This window comes from Arvicola amphibius, chromosome 10 (genome assembly GCF_903992535.2).
Source record: "Arvicola amphibius chromosome 10, mArvAmp1.2, whole genome shotgun sequence".
Classification (NCBI taxonomy): domain Eukaryota; kingdom Metazoa; phylum Chordata; class Mammalia; order Rodentia; family Cricetidae; genus Arvicola; species Arvicola amphibius.
This window is the reverse complement of record NC_052056.1, coordinates 1,372,321-1,398,555: the sequence shown is the minus strand read 5'-3', so window position 1 is coordinate 1,398,555 and position 26,235 is coordinate 1,372,321. Positions and strand designations below refer to the sequence as shown.

Sequence of the window (26,235 nt, the reverse complement as noted above, 5' to 3'; positions counted from 1 at the left end):
ATCTTGAATGAAAGGAGGTTATTCTTCAGTGACATCCACCTGAGGTGGAAGCACAGTCTCTGGGAAGATTAAAAGCCTTTCCACGAGTTTCTGGAAGCTTAGCCTTTTCAAGTGATAGCATGCCTGTGCCCTTCTCACCCGAGTCTCTGACAGTGATGTCAGCCCCCACCCGAGGTGACAGTTCAACTGACTTCTATTGAGAGGAAAGCAGCGACTTCTCTCTGAAGAGCGGTGGATTCCACGACACACGTGACATGTCTCATTCACCATCTAATTGCCAGTCTTTTAAACTCTCCCCATGAATGACTTCAGAGACAGAGAACAGTCATGTGTCAGTGCAGAATCAGGCAATTATGATGAATTTCTGTGGCTCCTCACCAGCCCTGCCTGTCTCAAAGGCTTTCAGCAGAGAAGACTATGCACCATTTCAGATGTCAGACTCTGAATTCCCTGGTGCTGAAAGGTTATTTGGTGCTCTCTACAAGAGAAGGAATTAGTAGGCTTTCTTTCTCTTTCTTCTTTTCCTCCAAGTAAGAAGACACAAAGGCAGAACACACTGGAATAAAATACTGGGCCACATAAATTTCCCACAAAGAGACAACAATAAGGACAGGGCCCTGGCACAGCCTTAGATGGGAAGTGGGTTTTCCTGCACTCTGAAGGCGAAGTTCCTTAAATATAAATTTTAGTTTTTAATCTCAGCAACACTAAACCAAGAGGCACATTCTAAGTTTTTAAGGGACAAAGGAAATAATTCCATGGAGGGGGGAGGAGAAAACTGGAATGTATTTCCTGCATAAGGGAGCTCAGTCATTCAGGCAGGCAGGTGTTATATGTGATTAATAGTTGATTCTGTCTAGAATTCTAGAGGAAATGTCACAATGCCATCGATGTAGAAGAAGAGCTCACTAAGTTCTTCACAGAAGGCACAATGTTCAAAAAACAGAGCTCTTTGTCTGATGCTCCTGAGAGTTAGGGCTGCTTGGTGCCAAAGCAGCCCCATCTACATGGCAGAGATCACATGGGTCCCTTCTTTTGGCTTCTTATTCTCCCAGCTGTGTTCCTGTCTCCCTGACGTGTGCCCCTGTGGTGAGTCCTCATTACTTATCTTTATATAGTGTCTGAATTGACTTTCCTGGGATTTTCAAAGCTCTGGGCCCCCCAGCTCACAGCTGCATGCTATAACCTGAGCTTTAGACGCAATCCTGTGTGTCTAGAGGGCTAGGTGAACACGGCTATTTGTTCATGCCAACTTTAGGATGTCGAGAGGTCTTCCTGCAGAAATCTGGTTGCATTTTATGGTGTGAATTAAAACAAGCAAACAACACTCACAGAAGAAAAATCTTCAAGAGGTGACATTTGCAGCACAATAATTGGTCCAGAGAATTAGTTCAGCAGGCAAAGTCCTTCCCAGGAAAGCATGAGGACTTTATTTGGATCCCCAATACTAAGACAAAAGCCAGATGCAGGAGCATGCGCCTGTAATCCTAGCACTCCTATGGCAAGATGGGGACAGAGACAGAGGATTCCTCCGAGGCTCACGGGCCAGCACGGCACGAACAGTGGCAAACAGCAAGAAGCCCTGCCTCAAACAAGGTGAGATATGAAGCACAACACATTGAGTGTGTCTTCTGACCTCTGTATGTGCACTGTAGCATGTATTTATTTGCATTTTACATGAATGCAACTGCACATGAATGCTCACACACAAGTTCATGCGTGCATGCATACAACACAAACACACGTGCACACACATGCATGCATGCACACACACACAGAGGGTGTGGGAAATCAAATCTGCAGGAGAGGAAACAGACTGAACTAGTGGTTGATTAGATTCCTTGGCTTTCATTGGTACTTCTGGGATTCATAAACACAGAATCTGTTTTACACACAGAAGCACACATGCATGCAGATATGTTTTGTCATGCATATATGTGTGCATACATATTCTTTTTTTCCTAGTGAAGAGGCAGCAAAGGGGAATGGAACTAACATCTTTAACGTTTTCCTTATGTGTATTAAAACTGGGAGGGGGGTGAGCATGATCAAAACACATTACACAAAATCTCGAGGAACTAATTTTAAAAAACAAAACCCCACTGAACAGTAAGTTCTGGTTTTCAAAATAGGATGAAACTAGTGTGTCTCTTCTGAGGCTTGTTTCACTGCATGCTCATAAGCAGCAGACACAGACGTAAAATGCAGTCGTGGAACTCTCTGTCCAAAATTACGAAGAAATGGAAAGAGGACAGCAGCAGTGCTTTAATTCAGCATGGGTAGTTTCTGAGCACAGGGCCCCTTGAGTAATCACAGGTCACCAAGCCAGCTGTCCAGCCAGCCTTGATGACAGCATAGCAGCCGTTCAGGATTTTAGAATATTCTGCTTTTACACGTTATTTCAGTATTCTATTCCAAGGCCTCTAAAGGGCCAGGGCTCTGGACTGGATGAGTATTTATATAGGAGAAGAGGACGAAGAAGGAGAGGGCTCCCTTGGGATATCCACTGCGACTTCCCACCACATTAACTGCCCTAGATACAGACAGGGTCCTGGGTACAGAGACTTACACGGGCCACACAGTGATGGGGTGGGCAGGGGGCTCTGGAAAGTTTGCTGCATTTCTATCGGTGAAAGCCATTCCATCTCTCTAACCCCAGAATGCTCAGCTAAAGGGAACCAGATGATGCATATTCCTGAGGCCCAGTGACTTTAAATGACACAAGGAGACCCTTTGTCATCTACTACACTGCAGTGTGCCTGCCCCCTCTCTCCTCTCTCCTCTCTCTCTCTCTCTCTCTCTCTCTCTCTCTCTCTCTCTCTCTCTCTCTCTCTCTCTCTCTCTCTCTCTCTCTTGCTGTGGCTATGATCTTCTTCATCATACATACTCCAGTCCAGGTCTTATTAAAATCCACAATTGCACCACTGTGGATTATTCTCCATCTCCTCGTTAAGACTCTGTGCCTCCTTTGCAGTTTATTTGTTATGACACAGATCTAAGAGGCCTCAGAGATGAATTCCAGAGGAATGGGGGTGGGGGTGAGGACGGGAATGCAAGTTGCTGAAAGCATCCTGGACCCATGCTGATCAGGCAGCAGCATCACGGCTTAGAGATCCTGAACATCTGTAGCAAAAGCCGTGCACAGCTGGAGGCGTGCAAGGTGGGGCTGCAAACATGTCCTAGACCTCGGTTTCTGTCCTAAAGCCAGGGGCAGGGTGCACAAAAGCAGGGTTTATAAAAAGCAAGACAAGAGAGACAGAGGTGAGACTCATCAGGACACATTACACATATACACGGGTAAAACTGCTAAAATCCACAGAGAATTTATTTGAAAGAAGTGAGCAGGTACAGCCTTGCTGGGATTGCTTGCAGAAGGGCTAGATTCTGCCCTGGCAATTTTCCCACAAGACAGTGCTCCTCATTGCTGTCTGGCATCAGGAAAACCTGGTCAGGCATTGGCAATCTATGGGAAGAGAGATGTGAGCAGCAGAGAGAATTCTGCCTGCCCACCCACTAGCACTCCTGTCCGTGTGCCCAAAGGCATGTTGCCCCAGCCGTGGTTCAGCTGTCAGCACACAGCTGTGAGGGAAAGTCAGCAGAGGATTACTCCGGTGACCATCAGTGACATTTACTGACATGCATGTCATCTGGTCTACCACTGCCTACTGGGATGATGGACACAGAGTGCAAATCCTCAAACCAAAGCTGCATGAATGCACTGGAGCCCTGAAGTGGAAGGACTTCAAGGCTGATATTCGGGAACACTGTCAGGCTATGACGTCACTCCTTCTCCAGACAGGGAGCACCCGGACTTCCTGGATCGCTAGCCAAGATTTCCAGAACCCAGCTCCACAGTTCTCTGTGCCTACGCTCCTGTCCACTGGGCATGCCTCACCTACACTATCTTCATCTGCACCTCCCCGTGTCCTGCATCTCTTCACACCACTGTCCTCCCGCCTGCACCTTTTCCCAGGGCCACCTGTCTCCTGATTCTCCCCACCGTCATGTCCCTCCACGGGAATAGACTTACAGGTGCAGATGCCTGTGTTACCAGCATCTTTTTCTCTCTTGTTTTTAGAGTTGCTGCTGGCAGTGGGGGCTGGAGAGGGTGGGGTTTGACCTCTCTTTTGCCTTGATCCTGGGCAGTGCCAAATGAGGAAGCCCTAGCACTAGATTCCTCTGACTGGTGCAAGGCAGACTGCTGCATCTTGTTACTCTGCAGGGGCTCTCCGAAGTCTCCATGGACAGAAGGAGGAAAGGGGTGGTTGGTAAGGAGCATCCCTGATATTCCGGTGAGTTCCACGTGCCTGTTGCTTAGGCATCAGAAAAGTACCCAGAGGACAGAAGGAGTGTAGTGAGAACCTCACACCCTCCTCAGGGCAGCAGGTACCACAGGAGAAATGGTCCCTGGGGAGCAGGATACTGGCATGCCCCTGTTCAATAACAACGCAAGGAGAAGCACCTCACCGTTGAATCAGGACCCACTTCTCCACGGGCAGGAAGGGAAGAGAGCCCGTGGTATTAAGTGCCCCATATGCTGAAATGATAGCAGAGACTGGAAGTAAAAATAAGATTAAGATTAAAACGGTAGAATTGGGAATGCCCAGGAAGCTGAGCCAGAGGCCTGGTAGCTGGATTAGAAGAGAGGCGGGGTTGAGCCTGTGATGGCAAAGACCAGACATAATGCTAGTGTTCTTTTTTTTTTTTTTAAATGTCTTTTCTCCTAATGCAGCTAGTTGTAGCAGACTGAACTGGAAGAGAGGATGGCTTCAAACAGGAAGGAAGCTTCCACCTAGGAGACCACCACCCCCAGCCACTTCTCAGACAAAGAGGAATGGACAACAGCAGTTAGAGTTTGTGGGTGTGAAAGATGTCACCTACCCCCAACTGGGTGCACAGCACATGAGAAACCACAGGCACATGTGCAGAGCGAGTGGACCTACCACTGGCCCAGCTCAACACAGCCCAGAGAATTAGCCAGCCTGCACAGGAAGGCCTCGCCTTTGTCCCGTTCCTGGCATGGCCCTATAAAAACTGAACTAATGGAAATTCAATGCAACCCCTACCACGCCTTGTAAATAACTCCTATCCTCGGGACTTTCTCTTGCCTTTACTTAATTTCTGACTTTTCACCCAATTCTAATAAGCTTTCTTCAAATTTCCATACTCCCCTGAGAACTGTCACGAATCAGTTTCTGTGTGAGCTGATAACAGACAATAAACTTGGAGCCACGACCTCAGGCCAGTCTTTGAAGTCTGTTACTGTCCAACATCTCAGGGTCCTGGACCAAGCCCAACTGGGTCAAGAAATGTCTTGTCACTCTTAAAAATTCCAAGATCACAATGCTTAAGCCAGCGCCACACACCTCTAAAAAGTAAAGCTAGGAAAACAGGTAGCAGTCCATTGCACATAGATCAAAATGCCAAAATTTATATGTCAGTTCCTTGATTTCTTACTTTCCCAGGGACTAGGAGGTCAGCATTTGTTGGAGAAGGGCCGCTTGTTGGTTCCTGGGCTGCTCAGCCCCAAAATAATCACATAGAAACTGTATTATTTAAATCTCTGCTTGGCCCATTAGCTCTAGCTTCTTATTGGCTAACTCTAACATATTAATTTAACCCATCTCCATTAATCTGTGTATCTCCACGAGGTTGTGGCTTACCAGCAAAATTTCAGCATGTTTGTCTCCTGCCTCTTTCTCCCAGCAGACAGCCTAGTTTTTCCCGCCTACTTCTGTTCTGCCCTGCCATAGGCTCAAAGAAGTTCTTTATTAACCAATGGTAGTCACTGCATACAGAGGGAAATCCCATGCCACCCATTAAAACTGAGAGTCCCCTGGAAACTGGGACAGTTGGTTACCCTATGTTAAAAACCCTTAATTTTTTTTAAAAAAATTAGTGTGTGTGTATGTGTGTGTGTGTGTGTGTGTGTGTGTGTATGTGCGCGCGCGCATGTGACACACTGGGGTGATTTGTCACAGTGTGCTTGTGGGGGTCAGGGATCAACCTTGGGTTTTAACTCTTACCTTCGTGTGTGTGTGTGTGTGTGTGTGTGTGTGTGTGTGTGTGTGTGTGTGTGTGTACATGAATGCACTGGGCTCTTCAGTTTCCCAGCTTCTGGGGATTCTCCCAGCTCTGTCTCCCACTCTGTCTTAGGAGCATCTAGACTATAGCACTGAGATAACATGCGCGCGCGCGCGCGCACACACACACACACACACACACACACACACACCCCACACACTCACTATTTTTGGCTTCTGTGTATAGCATCATATGGGTCTGGGAATCTGTTGTGAACATTCCGTGTGGCCTAGGATACAGATTTGGGAGTGGGGCACTGATTTGAGGTAGGGTAGAAGCAGAAGCAGTGGTTCCATGAAGCCAGAGGAGAATGAGGAACTGCAGGTCTGGTGTATAGCTCCAGCCAGCCAGCCTCATGCCTAGAAGGGGTAGTGGGATAATCTTACAAGGGGTGAGAACAATCCTACCGGCAGGAAGCCCCATCCTGTCACATTCTTGAGACCATGGTAGGGATGTTTTAGAAGAAGCTGAGGTTTCCCCGACATCTTAAGCTCCATCATAGTCTACCACATAAATTCCACTCACAGTGACCTTGGTTTTGTGACCTTGGCCTTTTAAAACTGTGAAGATGGCCTGTGCACTTGGCTGAGTCTTCCTCTGCAGTGCTGAGGCCTGCAGCCTGACCTGGAGATTTGAGGGCTGATGGTTTCTTTAGAAGCTTGGTCCCTGCAGCATCTTTAGCATCCCCTGCTTCCTACAGGCTTACGGCATGTCTGAAAAAAAAATATCCTGCAGTGGGAAGGAGCTTAGCTGTTTTAAAGAGAAATCAAGGGCATGGATTCAGATATGGGGAAAGGGAGGGGCTTTTGCCTTTAAGAAGTAAAACAGAAAGACCTGCGTGGTCCATGTGGAAAGCGGGAAATAAGCATCTCAAGCCGGCTGCTATATCATCAGTGGTCCACCGTAATTGCTTCAAGATTGCACACTTACAATGGACGTGGACATTTTTGATTGATGGCTGCAAACGCAATGTAATACACGGCCATTTTACATTCCCCACCAAAGAATCGACCCAGCATTTCTCAATCCCCTGACGGCTTTTCTGTGGTCTCCTTTATCTCTGCTGCTCATCAGAGAAAGGGCAGCACACACATTAAGACACCCCTGAAGTGCCAGGCGACACCCCAGTGATGGCTGCTGAGCTGCACTGGGCCGGGGCTGACATCCCCAACCTCAGCACTAATGAGAACATTTGAAAGATTACTGACATCTTCTGCCCACGGAGGTTGCTGGAAGTAATTAAGCACCACTTTCACAGAGGGCTGCTTTGGAACACACAGGACTTGAACAAAAAAGAGCAAGTGGCTGGGTTGTGAGCTGGTGCTACCTGGGTTTCCAAGTCCTACCCTTAGGGCTCCTTCCCTGCTTGCCAGGCCAGCCCTAGGGTTTGTAAAATCACTGTGGATGCCCTCACTCTCCTCCGCGCTGTATTGTGGGGAGGCAGGGGGCCGTAGGCCGGTTGTGAGGCTCCTTGGTCTACAGCAGGCAGTTCATCCTTTCTCCCATCATCAGGGAAGCAGGACATAGTTGCTTTGCTGCAGAGGCAGCTGAGCATGCAAAGGACCAGACCCACACCAGACCACCGAGAGTTAGACATGCGGTGGGGCACACCGACCATTAATAATCACATGTGGCATAATACTGCATGACACGCAGATACTCAGCAAATACATAGAGGCCTACCGGGAACAGGCCATGAAAAAGCGTTTAGGTGTTTCCAGCTATGGGCAAACAGACACACATACAGTATTGAAGAGAATAGTATTTTCCAATATGTTTGTAAATTTTGGGGGCAGTGCCCATCATTCCCATGTTTTCTGCCATGTGAGTCAGTCCTGATGATAGCGTGCTTGTTTTTGTCTCTTGTATTGGGTAAATTTTCATATCACTGCAATTAAAAGCCTTTAAAAGGCTGATGTTATGAAGGTTATTGATGTCACAAGGTTGGAGACTCTGTGTGTGATTGAGGGGCACCACAGAGAAGGCACGGTCATCTATCTCCATGTCCCGTAACTTGGGGATTGTGTGACAAGATGTCTGAAAATTTCTTATCAGATAAATCATATATATTTGGTTATGTGCCCCGATAAACAGTGTATCCAGCATTTATTCTGGCTTCCTTGACACAACTTCAAAACCCTATGGAATTCCCTGAGTTATGAATGTATTTTGTTATCACTAGTAGGCCCTTTCGGCCATTCCTGAGCTTGTGCTGTTGAAGTGACTCATTATGGGACAAACGAGTTTCCAAGAATGGGTTATCCATCTCAGAAGAAGCAAGTCTACAATTAGAGGGCTGAATATTCAGCCCCAGCCGTGACATCTGGAGGTAGGAGCAGCTGGATTTCAAGTTCATCACATGGCCGATAATTTAATCAAATCATACTTTAGGAACTTAGATACAAGCTCTAGACAGTGAGACTCAAAGAGATTTCTTGTTGGTGGTGTAACAATATCCTCTCTGGTCAAACTTGCTTCCATGTTTGAGGGAAGCTGCTTAACATTCAAGATGGTGTAAGTGGAAACATTCCATACTGCAGGTAAGCTTGTTAAACTCATGACATAAACAATTCAGGAAAGTTTCTGAAGCTGACCGGGACAAGGTCTGACAAGCCCAGTTGACTAGAAGGGGCTCAGACTAGCTGAGCTGCCTAGAATAATACTCTCTGAGCTGCTGAGGTACTGGCAAACTTTGCAGTGTCCTCTAGGTTTCCAGCTTTCATGAGTGTCACTCATGCTGGGTGGGATTTGGTGATGCAGATGTCTTTGAATGATTTCTGTTCCTGCAACTAACCCTTCACCCATATTTCTGCAAGTAACCCTAACAAAGCTCACTGGTTCACCATGATGTAATTGGATGGTTTGTTTATTTGTTTGTTTATGTTGTGTTCTGCTACTGGCTGCCTACCTGTGGTGAGTAGACATTTATTCAAACATGCCCAGGAATAGTGACGCCAATCAGTGTTCTGAGATAGAGACAATGCCCAAATACAGAAGCACAGAAACTTCTGAACCGTGAGCCAAGGACCCTTCCAGATGTTGTCACATGTCCCCATGTATCTGGCTGTTCATGTGGATCCTCTGTCATCATGTCACTGAGTACAGTTTTGAGTTCCATAAGTTGTTCTAACAAATTATCAGACACAAAGATGTCGTGTGACCTTTAACTCAGAACTTGCCAGGCAGAAGAGGAGGCCATCTGAGAACTCCAATTACTGCTGGTGTCTGAAGTGAGGGAAGTCTTGCTGGGACCTGATGCTAACTCCAGGTCATTAGTGTGAGAGTTGAGCCGAATCACAGGACACTGCCTGAAGTAATGGATGGTGTCAGGATGTAGACCATTTGTCAGACAGAGGGCTTTGATGGTCGGCAAGCTTAGAGAAACAGCCAGAGCCAAGGTGAACAAAAGATCCTTTGTCACCCACTGCCTTCTTGTATCACCCCAACACAATAGGAGCAAGCAGTCCTGAATGAAAAGACTGGATGCTCCAGGCCAAGGGAAGGCAGAACATCACAGCTTAAATTGGACTGGCCGTTGTGATGGGCTAGAAGATAAGCCAGAGTGCATCTGAAGTCAGCGACAGGAGACAACAGAATGAATCCATTCCTAACCAGGACCAGATGTTTCAATAAGTTTGATGTGTAAACACATCTGTACACTTACTGATATGAAGAGAGTTGAGTGCTTGTTTTATTTAACGGTCTTTAGCTGATGAGGCCCACTGGTATTGTAGAGGGCAAAAAAAAAAATGCTTTATTCATTAGCTACCAATTTAAATGCTAATATCTGTGGTAGACCTTCATAGTGTCATCTATGATGGTACTGAGGAACCATGCCTAGCGAACTGACACATAGAAGAACCAGAATTGGTACGGCCTTTAAGATCCACACGTAACAACCATCTTCCTTCAGTTAAGACCCACTCCCAAAGGTGGGGGGGCCTAGTCGGATATAGTTCTGGAAACCGAAAATCCAAAGACTAAAATTTTGGCTCTGGTGATGAGTCCTAAACAGCATCACACCATGGCCAGTATCGTCAGGGTGAGAACATCCCCAACACCCGTGGAATTGTCAATAAGTTTTAAGCAAAAGCCCTCCCTTCCTTCTTGACATCCTAAGACATGACTGTGAACTCAGAATGGCAAGCACTTTCTGGCCATGTTTCGCTCCTAATGATGACCCATTCTGCACCCGGCATATACGCAAGGCACAGAAGATGAGGCTCTCAGCCTGCACACCTGAGATGGGAAGTCTCACTCTCTAGTTGAGCTTAGAAGTCTACAGAAATCAGAGAAGTGAAAACAGCACCTTCCAAAGCCTCCTCTCAGTGTGTGCTGTCTGTGGTCGGTGTCTCTCTTTCCTATGGCACACACTGGCTGGAACCCGCTACTTTTCCATTTCCACAGTAGCTGATTTCAACGGGTGTGAACACAGGACATGGTCTCTAGGATCACTGAGTATGAGATAAGGTACCAATGCTACCCAGCCATGCACTAAATTAACGCTGCACATGCATCAGGAAGACTGAGACAGAGCTGTGTGCATTTACCTAGAAAGATAACTTTGAAAAAGCATCCATTTCCTTTCTGGTAATGGCTCTTCCTTTCTGATGTGCTCCCACCATGATGACATCTGTGATAGTGTGGTGCAGCTTAGGGTTCATCACCAGAATCAGGACCTTAGTCTTTCAATTTCCAAAGTACGCTTATAGACAGTTAGGCATTAGGCATCTCATTGTGTAACTAAAATATACTAATAACACAAACATGGAAATGAGAATCACCAGAGCACCTTTCACCTCTCACTCTCTCTATGGTGTGGATGAATACTCTACTGTATTTGTAAAATCCCACATATCTCTTTTTAATATAACGACCATGCAAACCCACAGTTCTTTGGCGTGAGATGAGCTACAGTCCAGCTCACCAGCTTCGTGATGACAAGGTTCTTGTTGGACTGTGAGTATATGGGCTACTCTCCACTGCTGGATTTAATATTCGTAGCTGAGTTGCAAGACTTAAAACGTGGACATGAACTTCACACTCTCAAATCCACTGGTCCAACAGTGAGGGGATTTTGGATGAATAGGAAGAATGTGTGCACAGAGTTCTACTGACCCCACCTGTCTCGGCCACTCTGCTTAGCCTTGTCTGAATTACAAAGAACAGATGGCCGGTCCCTGCCCTGATGGCCTCGGACACCCCACTATGACTCGCCATGCATTATAAAATCTCATCAGCCAATGTGCTCTGGGGATGCTGACTTTGGATGTGTCCTAACACAAGCATTCCAGATTGTCCGTGCAGAGGTCTGACCTGGGTGTCCTCAGGGAGGAGGAGAGAGTTGTGGCCCGAGTCTGCATTCAACTCTGAATGAATTACAGGAGGGAGTTCTCTAATTTCACCTTTTCAGGCATGCACTGGCGTGTCCACAGGGCTCCCAGGGCTCATGTGCTCCCAGGGCTCACAACAGGGCTCTTAACAGGGCTCATATGCTCCCAGGGCTAACAGGGCCCACAGGGCTCCTAGGGCTCAGGTGCTCCCAGGGCTCACATGGCTCACAGGAATAACAGGGCTCCTCACAGGGCTCATGTGCTCCCAGGGCATGCACACAGGGCTCCTCACAGGGCTCACAGAGCTCCTCACAGGGCTCACAGGGCTACTAACAGGAAGAAGAGGTGACCTCAATTAAGAAAATGCCTCTGTCCCAAGGCAACAACCTCCACAGGAGCAGGTACAAGGGAGCAACAGCCAAGGGAACAGGCCTGAGCCAGAGACCTTTGCAGTACCGGGCCCAAGCCAAGGGACATCTGTGGGAACAGTCCTGAGCCAGCAACCTCTGCTGGAGCAGGCTCAAGGAAGTGACCTCCACAGGAGCAGACTTGAGCCAGAAACTTCGCCTGAGCAGGCCAGGGGCAGTGACCTACAAAGGAGCAGGTACAAAGGAGTGACCACCAAGGGAACATGCCCAAACCAGAATCCTCTGCAGGACCAGGCATGAGTCAGGAACCTCCAAGGGAGCAGAGACCTTGGTGGGACTGGACCTAAACCAAGGACCTTTGTGGGACATCTGTGGGAAGGTCCTGGGCCAGCAACCTCAGCCAGAGCAGGCCTGAGAAAATGACCTCCACAGGAACAGATACAAGGAATCCACCTCTGAGGGAGCAGGCCCAAGCCAGAGACCTCTGTGGGATGAGGAATGAATTGGTAACCTCCTCTGGAGCAGGCCTAAACCAGAGACCTCTGCCAGAGCAGGCTCAAGGCAGCAACCTCAGTGGGAGCAGTCCCAAGCAAGCAATTTCCGTGGGAGCAGGGCCAAAGGACCTCTGAGATTGCAGAGTGACCTGACAGAGTGCTGAGCAACCTCTGGGAGCACCAAAGTAACCTCTGGGGTGACTGGAACCTTGGCCCTGACTGCACCACAAGGAGTAACCATCTGAGCCTTGGATCCACTGGCACCTGGAAGATTGATCACTGGAGACACAGCCCCAACTACATCAATCAGAGGAAAAGATAAGTAGACAAGGAAGAACACACTCAACACCACAAAGAGCAACATGACACCAACAAAATCTAGTGGCCCTACAACAAGACTTGAACACCCAAATATAAATGAATTAGAAGAAGATGACCTAAAAAATAACTTTTTTATTTTTTTGTTTGAGGCCCTTAAAGAGGAAATGAAAAAATTCTCTAAAAGAAATGGAGAAACAGACAAACAAAAAAATTGGAAGAAATCAACAAATCCCTTAAAGAAAACCAAGAAAAACCAATCAAATAGATGAAAGAAATGATTCAAGATTTGAAACACAAAATAGAGACAATAAAGAACAAAAGCTGGGGGATTTATAGAAACAGAAATCATGAGAAAACTATCAGGAATCACATATGCAAGCATGAACAGCAGAATACAAGAGATGGAAGAGAGAATCTCAAGCGCTGAAGATACAGAAGAAATAGACTCACTGGTCAACAAAAACATTTAATCTAACAAAAGCTTAACACAAAATATCCAGGAAATATAGGACACTATGAAAAGACCAAACCTAAGAATAATAGGGATAGAAGAAGGAGAAGAAGTCCAACTCAAAAACACAGAAACTATATTCAAAAATTTTCCCAACCTAAAGAAAAATATGCATATGAACATACAAGAAGCTTACAGAACACCAAACACATTGGATTAAAAAAAAGTTCCCTTGCCACATAATAATCAAAACAATAAACATACAGACTAAAGAAATAATATTAAGAGTTGCAAAGCAAAAAGGCCAAGTAACATTTAAAGGCAGCCCTATCAGAATTACACCTGACTTCTCAATCGAAACATTGTAAGTCAGAAGGTTCTGGCCAAGCGTTATGCAGACATTTAGAGACCAGGAATGCCAGACTACTATACTCAGCAAAACCTTCAATTAACATAGATGGACAAAACAAGATATTCCATGACAGAACCCGATTTAACCAATACCTAGTCACAAACCCAGCCCTACACAAAGTACTAGAAGGAAAACTCCAACCCAAGGAAGTTAGCTATATCCACAAAACCACAGACAATAGATGATCTCACAGCAGCAAATCCCAAAGAAGGGAAAAACAGACACAACATAACTAACAATGAAAACTAAAATAACAGAAACTAGCAATCACTGGTCATTATATCCTTTAATATAAATGGACTCAACTCACCCATAAAGACACAGGTTAGCAGAGTGGATACGAAAACAGAATCCATCCTTTTGTTGCATACAAGAAACACATTTCAACTGCAGAGTAAAGACATCACCTCAGAGTAAAGAGTTGGGAAAAAAATTCCAATTAAATGGACCTAAGAAACAAGTTGGTATAGTTATCCTAATATCTAACAAAATAGGCTTCAAACAAAGATCAATCAAAAGAGACAAAGAAGAACATTTCATATTAGTCACAGGAAATATCCATCAAGGGGAAATCTCAATACTGAACATCTATGTCCAAAATAAAAAGGTACCCTCATATGTAAAAGAAACACTACTAAAGCTTAAATCATACATTAAATCCTACACACTAATAGTGGGAGACTTCAACACTCCACTCTTACCACTGGACATTTCAGTCAGACAGAAAATTAATAAAGAAATAAAGGAACTAACAGATGTTATGAATCAAATGGACTTAACAGACATCTATAGAACATTTCATCCAAACGTAAAAGAATATACCTTCTTCTCATCACTTCATGGAAACTTCTCAAAAATTGATCACATACTAGGTAACAAAGCAAACCTCAACATATACAAAAAATGGAATAACCCCATGCATCTTATTGGATCACCATGGCTTAAAATTATAGTTCAACAACAACACTAATTTCAGAAAGTACACAAACTCATGGACTTAACAACAGACATGGAGGAAATCCAGAGAATCATTAGATCGTATTTTGAAAATCTGTATTATACAAAATTGAAAAACTTAAAAGAAATGGACAATTTTCTAGATAAATATCACTTACCAAAATTAAATCAAGACCAGAAAAGCAAATTAAATAGACCTATAACTGCTAAAGAAATAGAAACAGTCATCAAAAGTCTCCCGACCAATAAAAGCCCAGGACCAGATGGTTTCAGTGCAGAATTCTACAAGATTTTCAAAGAACTAATACCAATACTCCTCAAATTGTTTCACACAATATAAACAGAAGGAACATTGTCAAACTCTTTTTATGGGGCTACAATTACCCTGATACCCAAGCCACAGAAAGATATTACTAAGAAAGAGAATCACAGACCAATCTCACTCATGAACACTAATGCAAAAATAATCAAATACTGGCAAACCGAATTGAAGAACACATCAGAAAAATCATCCACCATGACCAAGTTGGCTTCATCCCAAAGATGCAGAGATGGTTCAACATATGAAAATCTGTCAATGTAATTCACCACATAAACAAACTGAAAAAAATGATCACCTCAATAGATGCTGAAAAAGCCTTCAATAAAATACAACATCTCTTCATGATAAAGGTATTGGAGAGAGCAGGAATACAAGGAACATACCTAAACATAAAAAAGCAATGTACAGCAAGCCAACAGCCAACATCAAACTAAATGGAGAGAAACTCAAAGAGATCCCACTGAAATCAGGAACAAGACAAGGTTGTCCATTCTCTTCATACCTATTCAATATAGTACTTGAGGTTCTACTAGAGCAATAAGACAACAAACAGAGAACAAGGGGATACAAATTGGAAAAGAGGAAATCAAACGCTCACAATTTGCTGATGATATGATAGTTTACATAAGCAACCCCAAAAATTTTACTAAGGAATTTCTATAACTCATAAACAACTTCAGTAATATAGCAGGATACAAGATTAACTCAAAAAAAAATGAGTAGCCCTCCTGTACACAGATGATAAATGGGCTAAGAAAAAAACAGAGAAACATCACCCTTCACAATAGCCACAAATAACATAAAATATCTTGGAGTAACTCTAGCCAAACAAGTGGAAGACATGCATCTCAAGAGCTTTAAATCTTCAAAGAAAGAAATTGAAGAAGACACCAGAAAATGGAAAGATGTTCCATGCTCTTGTGTAGGTAGAATTAACATAGTGAAAATGGCAATCTTACCAAAAGCAATCTAAAGATTCAATGCAATGCCCATCAAAATCTCAGTAAAATTCTTCAAAACTCTCGAAAGAACAACACTCAACTTCATATGGAAAAACAGAAAACCCAGGATAGCCAAAACAATCTTGTACAATAAAGAAACTTCTGGAGGCATCACAATCCCTGACTTTAAGCTCTACTACAGAACTATAGTACTGAAGTTGAAAACAGCCTGGTATTGGCATAAAAACAGACAGGAGGGCCAATGGAATTGAAACAAAGACCCAGATATCAATCCACACACCTAAAAACACATGATTTTTGACAAAGAAGCAAAAAACTATACAATATCAAAAAGAAAGCATATTCAACAAATGGTGCTGGAATAACTGGATATCATCAACCTATACCTCCAAAATACACAAAGAACCCAAGAAACTGGTATCCAAAAGAACAAATAATCCATAAAAAAAAAATGGGATACAGACCTAAATAGAGAACTCTCAACAAAGGAACCTAAAATGGCTGAAAGACACTTAAGGAAATGTTCAACATCCTTAGCCACCAGAGAAATGCAAATCATAAAAACTCTGATATTCCATTTTACACCTGTCAGAATGGCCAAGATCAAGATCACTGATGACAACTTATGCTGGAGAGGTTGTGGGGTGAAGGGAACACTTCTGCATTGCTGGTGGGAGTGCAAACTCGTACAGTTGCTTTGGATTTCAGTATGGCAATTTCTCAGAAAATTAGGAAACAACCTACCTCAAGACCCAGGATTACCACTTTTGGGTATAAACCCAAAGGATGCTCAATCGTACCCCCCAAGGACATGTGTGTAACTATGTTCATAGCAGCATTGTTTCTCATAGCCAGAACCTGGAAACAACCTAAATGTCCCTCGACCAAAGAATGGATAAGGAAAATGTGGTATATTTACACAATGGAGTACTACACAGCAGAAAAAAATAATGACATCTTGAAATCTGCAGGCAAATGGATGGATCTAGACGACATCATATTGAGCGAGGTAACCCAGACCCAGACAGACAAATATATGTACTTGCTCATAAGTGACTTTTAGACATAAAACAAACAAAAAATAGCTTACAGTTCACAATCCCTGAGAACCTAGACAACAAAGAGAACCCTAAGAAAAATATACATGGCTGTAATCTATATGGGAAGTAGAAAAAGACAAGATCTCCTGAGTAAATTGGGAGTGTGGGGACCATGGGAGAGCATGGGAAGGAAGGGGAGAGGAAGGGAGGGGAGGGGAGAAAAAATAGCTCTATAAAAACAAACTGAAAAAAAAATAAAGAAAATGCCTCTATTGGGCTGACCTGTAGGAATTCTGTGGGACATTTTCTTCATTGTTGACTACTGTGAGAAGGTCTACCCCACTATGGGCAGTGCCTTTTCTAGAAAGATGACTCTGGCTTGCATAAAGAGAGCAAACTGAACAAGTCATGGACAGCAAGCAACATTCCTCCATGGCTTCTGCTTTTGCTCTTGCTCATGTTCTTGCCCTAAGTTCCCACTATGATTGGGATGTATAAGCCAAACAAACCCTTTCCTCTCACAAAAGTTGCTTGTGGGCAGTTTCCTGTTACAGTGACAGAAAACACAGGAGATTGGCATACACCCTGGCATCATGGAGTTGTGCCCAGGCTGAGCATGAGGGAGGCGGGTGGCAGGTCAGGCTGTACTGTGCCCTGTGGGTTGCTCTGGGGCTACAGACTTCATCAGATCCCAAGAGTAACTGTCTCTCCAGGGATGCTCCTACCCCTGTTTGATAAGCAATGTTCTTTTATGTTGCATGAGGGGTTCAGAAAGGATTGAAGCAGAGAGGCAGACAAAGGAGGAGCTGCTGGCTCAGTGTGAGCGACTGCAATCATGTTCCTCGAGAGATACAGCCAGTGGCAGCACTCTGGAGGGGGCAGGTGCAATTTTGGCACCTGCAGGAAACATTAGGAGTGACTTCCGTTTAGAGAATTATTTTCCTAGAAAAATCATCCTGTTCCTGAGACTCCAAACAGCCCCTGGTATTGTTGAAGAGGTGTAGTCTGGGTGTCTGGTTTGATTTTTGCATTTGCTACCCATGGGGGTTAGAGGTAGTTGTGGCCCCAAGCCCAGGCTTGATCAGAGGCAGAGCCCTCCCATTCCTGTCTTTGCCGCTCCTCTAGTGTTTGATTTCCTTTCCTGAGAGGATTTTCGCTACAATATAAATTAGTACTGAGATGACAGTGTAGACTCAGAAGCAGGAATGCCAGCTGAGTTGGAAAGCTTCACATAGATCCATCTTTCATCCTATTGATGGCTTTCCCTAACAGTTCCCTATGGTCTGCCTGCTATCTGCCAGGCATCTTGTGCTTCCAAACAAAAGAGGGCTGTGGTGGATGTTAGTCACTAATAATGCCCTCTTTTCTGACTCCAGTCTCTGTGTCCAGTAAGCAAAGTGGACAGAAGGCTAGTCAGTGCTTACCCTCAGTTTCTCGCTGTAACCACAATAGTCCTCAGTAACAGGTCTATGTCTTACAAATGTGTTTGAAGCTTAGCTCCAGTGCTGTTGCATTCTGGGAACCCTGAGCTTCCATCTGTCCTTTCACACAGCCTGAGGAAGCAGCAAGCTCTCCCATGTAGAAATAAATGCAGCCCCTATATAATAAGACCAATAAACTAGAATATATGGAGAACTCAAAGAGATACCCAAGTTAAAACAAGATTAAAAACTACCAACAAATGCATGAAGACTATTCCTCTGACCATCAGGGAAAATACCAGTGAAAACTACGCTGAGACTGATTTTGTCTTACCCCAGACAGAAGAGCTGGCCCCAAGAAAACCAATGACCACAAGAGCTCGTGAGGAGTTGTGGGGAAGGAGTCTTCATACAAGGCTGCTGGGGATGTAAATTAGTGCAACCACTATGGAAATCAGTGGGGAGGTTCTTCCAAAGCTAGGAATAGTGTACTTAAATGATCCAGCTTGAATGATCCATAATTGAATGATCCAGCTATCCTTCTCTTGGGAATGTGCCCAAAGGAATCTAAATTAGCATACCATGGGGACACCTACTCACCTTTGTTGCAGCGGTATTTACTATACACCAGTTATGGAACCAACCTAAGGGTCTATCAAGATCTGGATGGATAGGCACATGTAACATACATCTACACACAGCAGAACACTGTGGAGTGTTATGTGTAAGCAAGAATGCACAGGGAGATAGATAGAACTAACTGGGGATCACGTTAAAAGAATTAAGACAGAACAAAAAAAACAAATATTACATATTTTCTCTCATATATAGGATACACACACACACACATTTGAAAGCTAAAGGGGACTACTTGAACTATTTGAGAAGAGAAAGGAAATTAGCGGACAGGAGGGTAGGAGAGAGTAACAGATATGGAATACAGTTATGGCACATGCTATATTTGAATAAATTGTCATAATGAAGCCCATCACTTTGTATGATGAGTATACATTAATTAAAATAATGGAAATAAAACTGAGCAATAGAAAAGGGAGTACACTTGACAGCTTTATTTGCAGCCATGCAATTTCCTTTACAGATAGTCTTCTTCCATTTGGAAGTCTCTGGAAACTGGGATTCTTCCTCCAGGGTAGAAGAGGCTGGTCAGAGTATGGAGGTGTTACCCAGGGATGACAGTTGGTCGTGTCATGGAAACCATGTAAATGGTCTCTGAAGCTGGAGGTTCTTGCTCCTACTCCTTTTTCTTGTGCTATGTCATTTATGCTTTCTTCTCTGGAATGCTTTTCCTGAAAGCTTCTGGTTCTAGAGAGTCATTATGTTTTCTTTATCTCCATAGCCCATGATTATGTTGTTTTATAACACACTAATTATATGGATTCGGAGACCACAAGATTTGGCTGGTTCTAAGAAACATGTCCTAGAATGCCTACTGCCAACTTTTGCCTCCTCCCTCCCCCATGTAAACTGCGTGGAGATACCTCTTGCTCCAGTGGGTGAACAGTGTGCATCTTTCCCCTACCCTTTCTTTCTGCAATGACCCTCCTACCCCCAGCCTCAAAACCTGGCCCTTTAGACGCTCACAATCATTAACATCAAATTCCAATGCAGCAGGATCATACTCTAGAACTCTACAACACCTTAGCCAGCCCCAGCTTCTATGTGTCATGAACTGAGAGACTTAACAACAGACAATTATTCCTCACTGTCTGGTGGCTGCAAATCTAAGATCAGGGGCTGGTTGGGCTGGATTCCAGAGAGGGCTGTCTTCTGGCTTACAGGCCACCCACTTTGAGGAGCTGAACTCACGCCTGCTCAGTTTACAAAACCTTGTCTTCTAACACCATCACAGTGGGGATTGTGTTAGATTTTAACGCTTGAACTTTGGGTACCAGATGATAAAAAAAAAATCACTGATTCCACAGCAAGTGGGAGGTGTGCCATGGCCTGTGACCCTGAGTTCTGCTCTCCTTTGACTACTGAGGTCTTTGCTGCTCAGGAGTTGTACACAGGTGCCCTCTGTCTCATGAGTGAGGACCCAAGAAGGGCAGACACCATCTTTCTGATTGACTTGTGACCTTCACTACTAGCCCCTACTACACAGGTGTGGAAAAAGGAGATGGCGGTGGGGTGGGAATCTGTAATTTCTATGTTTTACATTTTCCCCGTTCTTGAAGATCTTTTATGAAGCTGAGGTTCTGTCTTCTGCTATCTGCCATGAACATGGCACATGCTACTCACTATCTCACAAAAGTCAGTCATTCTATCATCTTCCATGTTTCTCCTCCTTCAAAAGCACAGGCATTTTCATCCACAAGGGTAAAATCCATGACCAACTGATGTCAGGTACCCCATAAGACCTTGTGCTGTTAGGTCTTAACAGACTTTTGGTAGAACTGAAAAACGATTTTACAAATGAACAAAGTAAGTATCAAATATATTCTTTCTACTGTGCAAAGAGTTACCGGCGCCAACATGGCATAGTTTACCTGAGTAATTCAAGGACTCACAATTTGAAAAAATCTTACCATGTTAAAATATGCTGATTTTATAGTTTGTTTTAGTTTTTCTCACACAAGTTCCTCCAGAACACAGAATGAAGAATTTCAAAGATTATGCAGTAGATCAGGACAAACTATTTTAAAACCACCTCATTTCAGAATTGTGGTATGCTTTTCTACTCTAACGTTCAGCAAATAGCTTGAAATTCCCATTTTTCTGGTAGAATAATGGACTAAAGTAAATCCTTAGTGTATAGGATTGGTACCGATCCATATAAAACGTCTTTGAATTGCATACACACACCCTAAAAATCAAGTCTTCCTAAACAGATGTGGTTTCTTAAATATCAATAGCAACGTCACTTTAAAGCAGGGAAAATCTGGACAAATCCTTGTTGTCAGGAGGAAACCAAAGCCAACTAGTCACAAAAAAGCTTATCAAGGCGGGCGGTGGTGGGCGTACGCCTTTAATCCCAGCACTCGGGAGGCAGAGGCAGGTGGATCTCTGTGAGTTCGAGGCCAGCCTGGTCTACAAGAGCTAGTTCCGTGACAGGCTCCAAAGCTACAAAGATACCCTGTCTTGAAAAAAAACAAAATTAAAAACAAAAAGCAAAAAAAAAAAAAAAAACCACAAAAAAAAAAACCAAACCAAAAAGCTTATCTAATAGGAAACTTATCACAAAGCTGTACGTAGCTATACAAGCCTTTGTTAATGAGCATTACACAGTGAGAAATGGTCCATTCTGTGTTCTTTCTTTGAGTGTTCGGTGACCCAAGTGTAAAGAAGACTTCACAGTGTCTCTCCCATCCATTAGGTCGACAGCACACGCCCTGAGGCATCACCCATGCTCCATTCAGGTTGCACTCTGTTTTGGGGGCATGAGGTATCCATTGGCTATCTATACAATTTTTACATTTATTTATTTTACTTGGGGATGGGGTGGAGGGTGAGCATGGGGAGTAGGGAGAGAGCATGGGAGTGAAGGAGGAGCATGAGAGGTAAGGGGAGTACATGTACCACAGCTTGCATGTGGAAGTCAGAGGGCAACTTGCAGAAATTGCTCTTTGATCCTCTCCTTCCGCCATATGCACTCTAGGGATTGAACTCAGATTGCCAGGCTTGGCAGCAAGCGCCTTTACCAATAACTACTTTATAAAGGAAACCTATGGCCAAACCAGTTTTCAGTGAAACACACGAAACAGGCTCTCATAAGTATATCTGCAAGGCCATGCACTGAACTCCTTGACAGTGGGATCAGTGCATAAAAGAGTGGATACCAGAGCCTGAGGTCAGTGACCTGGGAACCAGCTCCTAAGAAGAATGCTCGTCTACACCCAGGATATGGGGAGCCCCAGATGACTGCTGATAATGTACTGGCATTTTCCATTCCTTTTGAAAGTATTTCCAGCGCTGAAAATGAGAAATGTCAGCTACAGAGAAACCTGCCTGGTTTTGCTCTGAGACAAGTACACATGAACCAACTGAAAAAAAAAAAAAAAAACAAAACAAACAAAAAAAAAAAACGCAGCCCCCAAAGACCTACGTAGGGAAAACAAAGCATTCTTCCTCCTTACTTTTCACTGTGAGGTACATGGACTTGCTGACGTCCGCGCCCACATCGTTGCTGACCTTGCAGAGGTAGTAGCCACTGTCTTCCTCCACAACGTGCTTGATCAAGAGTGAGCCATTACTCAGGACCTGGATTCTGCCATTCAGGGCAATTGGCTGGAACTGGGGGACCCCAGCACCTGGGAGAGAATCATAAAAAAAAAAACATGATGCCAAGGAGTAATAATTAATCTTCACTGGCAACCTAAGATGTGACCCAAGACTTCCCTCTGGGTGTGTCTGTGAAGCAGAGAAGGGAAAGACACTGTGTGGGGGAGGGTAGTCCTATGAACTAGGACCCTGGACTGACTGCAAAGGGAAGAGGCCAGCTGAGTGGCAGCATAGCTTCTTGTCAGTTTCCCAGTCTGCTGAGATGTAAGGAGTGCCAGACACACGCCCACTGCCATGAACTCCTTGGTGTCTACCCCACGGTAGACCATATCCTATCAGATAGCGAGCAAAAATCAACCTTGCTTCTTTACCTTGCTGCTTGTATTTGGTCACAGCAGTGACACCAGAAAGGGGTGCACAACGAGAACAAACATTAGCAGCAAGATCAAGTTCATTTTGATACACGAACACCTAACACACCTCACATGGGCAGTCCTGGGAAATGCCAAGTCACTCCTTCTTCCCTGCAATATTAAAATCCTTATTTAGAGAAAACCACATTTACTTAAAATGACAGGTTTTTTTTTTTTCAGAAAATGAGATTAAAAAGTAGGAGTGCTTACACACATTTCCCCCATAAAATGCCAAATTTGATGAGTGTTAAGCAGCTGATAAATTATTCAAAGAAATCACAGTTAGAACAACCCCAGAGTAGACATTGCTTGCCTTGTGAACAAAATTCCTCTGTTCTTGGGATTGAATATGAATGTTAACAGGGGAATAGCCCTCTGGGGGCATGCCATTCACAACCCTACATTGCTGCATGGGTTGGAGGCCACAAGGAGCACACTGGCATCCTTAGTTTGCCTGTTACAGTGGAGAGCCACAATGCATCATCAATACCTAGGACTCTGACGTTGTTGGGGAATGTGAGTCAGGTCATCGAGAGAAGAAAGTGTTAAAACCCTGTTGCCCAGGAGCGTCTGCAGGTGCAGACCCTAAACTCAAGGGAAAGGTCTGGACGCATCCATTTAGGGAAGTCAAGAGAGGGAGAAGATTCTGACGGATGTCTAAGCCAACAGTGGCTAGGGTGGCCTATCACAGTGACTGGGGTGTGTGGAAGATGTCTAAGCCAACAGTGGCCGGGGTGACCTATCACACTGACTGGGGTGTGTGCGGAAGATGTGTCCCTGGTCATTCAGATGTCCTCCTTGCCTCTCTTCTTTACCCTGTGAGCTTGGGGACTGGGTGGAGATTCGGCAAAGAGTTTATTTTCCTAGAGGAAGCTCACAGAATGAGCCAAAGACAGGAGCCCCAGAACAGGCCTGGAGCTGACCAAGTCTGCTCTGTCCATCTTACTTCCACGGGAATCTTCCAACACCACACCCAAGAACACTGGACTGCATACATTGACTGTTCTTCCCCTAGGATTTCTGCTTCAGGGACCTCAGAGCTGGGTCTGAGCCTCCCCAGGAGACCATGGAAATGAATACTGTTTCTGGGAATCTGGAGTAACAGCAAACAGAGTCACTGCAGGGTGGCTTCTCTCAAGAACTGCTGGAGAGGACCTGTAGCAACTTGAATTAAGAGGCTGAAAAGAGGCTGGAGAGACGGCTCAGTTGGTGGAAGAGCTTGCTATGCAAGCATGGGGCCTGACTCTTAGCACTTACACATGATGTCAGGTCCAGGGTGTGTTCCTGTAACCCCCACAATGAAGAGGCAGAGCCAGAGATGGAGCATCCCTGGAGCTGGCTGAGCAGCCAGTGCCCTGGGACTGACCAGACCCAAATTCAATGAAAAATCCTTCTGGGACAATAAGGTAAAGAGCAACACAGGAAGATATTCATTGTTGACTTCTGGCCTCTACATGTTACACATATGCACATATACATGCATGTTAAGTAATCAAGCAAAAGTCTTCTAAAACCTGATTAACTCAAACAGCCTGCAACAGATCAAAGTCCCCACACTAACTCCCAGGCTGTTCTGGTGGCCCTGCCACCTCTCTCTGCTTCCTTTTCTGACAAAACTGACAAGATTTCTCTTCCTTGGCCAGCTGCTCTTCTCTACCCTCTAAGGCACCCTCTAAGGCAGCCTGGCAGCTCACCCCCCTCCACATGGCAAGTTGTTCTTTCTACCCACAGAGTGTTCTACCCACAGTATGCACACATACACACATACACATATATACCTTCCTCCACACAGACATACATTATACAGCCCCCCACACAGACATGCATACCCAACACACACAGATACTCACATACACACAGACACCCCCACAGACACATACACACACTCCCATACAGACACACACACACAGACACCCCCCCACAGATAGACACACCCATACACACACATCTTCATACACACACCCCTCACACACAGACACACCCACATACACAGACATACAGGCGCACAGAGACATACATACACTCCACACAGACATATACACACACAGCCACATCCATACACATACAGAGATACACCCATACACACAGACACACTCACATACACTCTCATATGCACATAGACAAACTCACACACAGACACACCCATACACACATAGACAGACACAAACAGACACACTCATGCACACACAGAGACACACCCATGCAAACACAGACAGACACACTCACGCACATACACAGACACACCCATGCACACAACTGAAAGGGTACTCTGCTTCTGCTAGGGAGGATGGAAACCAGAAAAGGAAGCTGTTTGTCTGCTCAGCATCACAATTGTTTTCTTTAAAGTGAATCTGAACACTGAGGTCCCTGGCAACTAGGTAAACATAGTTGCTAACAATTAAAATGCCCAAAAATGAGATATGAGCCCTGTAAAGTAATTTATCTTCAGCACATGACAAAGCGAAGGGGTCATAGGTATAAAACAGGGTGGGAAGGAAGGACTGGGAAAAGCTGTGACCTACTTCAGTCTCCCGTGTAGACCAGAAGCTACTAGAAAGCTATGTGACTCACCCCTCAATAAAGCAAAGAAAAAGAGGCATAGGAAAAACAGAACTCTTATCAGAAGCAGAGGAAACTACTGGGCAGAGGCTTAATAATAGCTTGCTAATTTACATAAACAGATGGGAGAGATTCAGATGAAATATTAAAACTATTAAAAAGAGACAAAGCAACAGAAAAGTAACTGCAACTCTTATGTGTGCGAATTATATTCATGAAACTTATTAGCACAGTGGACACAGAAGAGGAAATGGCTAGGTCAGCAGAATTTATCCATTGTAGAACAAAAGGAACAAAGGAGGGGAAATACATGAACTCATTCAAGACTCAAAAACTTGCACATTCTGAGTAATTATTGTCTTAGAAGAGAGAAAGAAATGGATATAAAAATAATTTTCAAATCAAAAAAAACTGATTTGATTCGATGAACATTTATAAAGCTCCACACTCAGCAATAGCAGGACAGGTAAGTGGCAACTTTCTCTGAAGCAATTGCTGGAGGAGACAGTGCCTGAGCACCAAGAGACAGCGGAGTACTCAAACACTGTTAAATACATGCTGAAAGCCTAATAAGAGGTATTTGCGGGGGAGGGGAGGTTGGGAAATGCGTAGTTCAAGAGGATGTAGCCCTTATCAATAGTATCAGTGCCCTTTTAAGAGTGCCCCTGGATTTGCATTTCCCTGATCGCTAAGGAGGTTGAGCATGACCTTAAGTGTCTTTTGGCCATTTGAACTTCTTCTGTTGAGAATTCTCTGTTCAGATCAGTGCCCCATTTTTTAATTCAGTTAATTAGCATTTGAAAGTCTAGTTTCTTGAGTTCTTTATATATTTTGGAGATCAGACCTTTGTCTGTTGCAG

At 44.4% G+C, this 26,235-nt stretch overlaps 1 protein-coding gene across 1 annotated transcript in view; it reads right to left on the bottom strand.

Moving 5' to 3' along the window:
• Dscam (DS cell adhesion molecule) overlaps positions 1-26,235 on the bottom strand; it is a 445,545-nt gene that overhangs the window by 161,126 nt on the left and 258,184 nt on the right. The window contains exon 10 of the mRNA XM_038345563.2: positions 22,260-22,433. Within this exon, the coding sequence (XP_038201491.2) occupies positions 22,260-22,433 (174 nt within the window). The remainder of the gene's footprint in view (positions 1-22,259; positions 22,434-26,235) is intronic.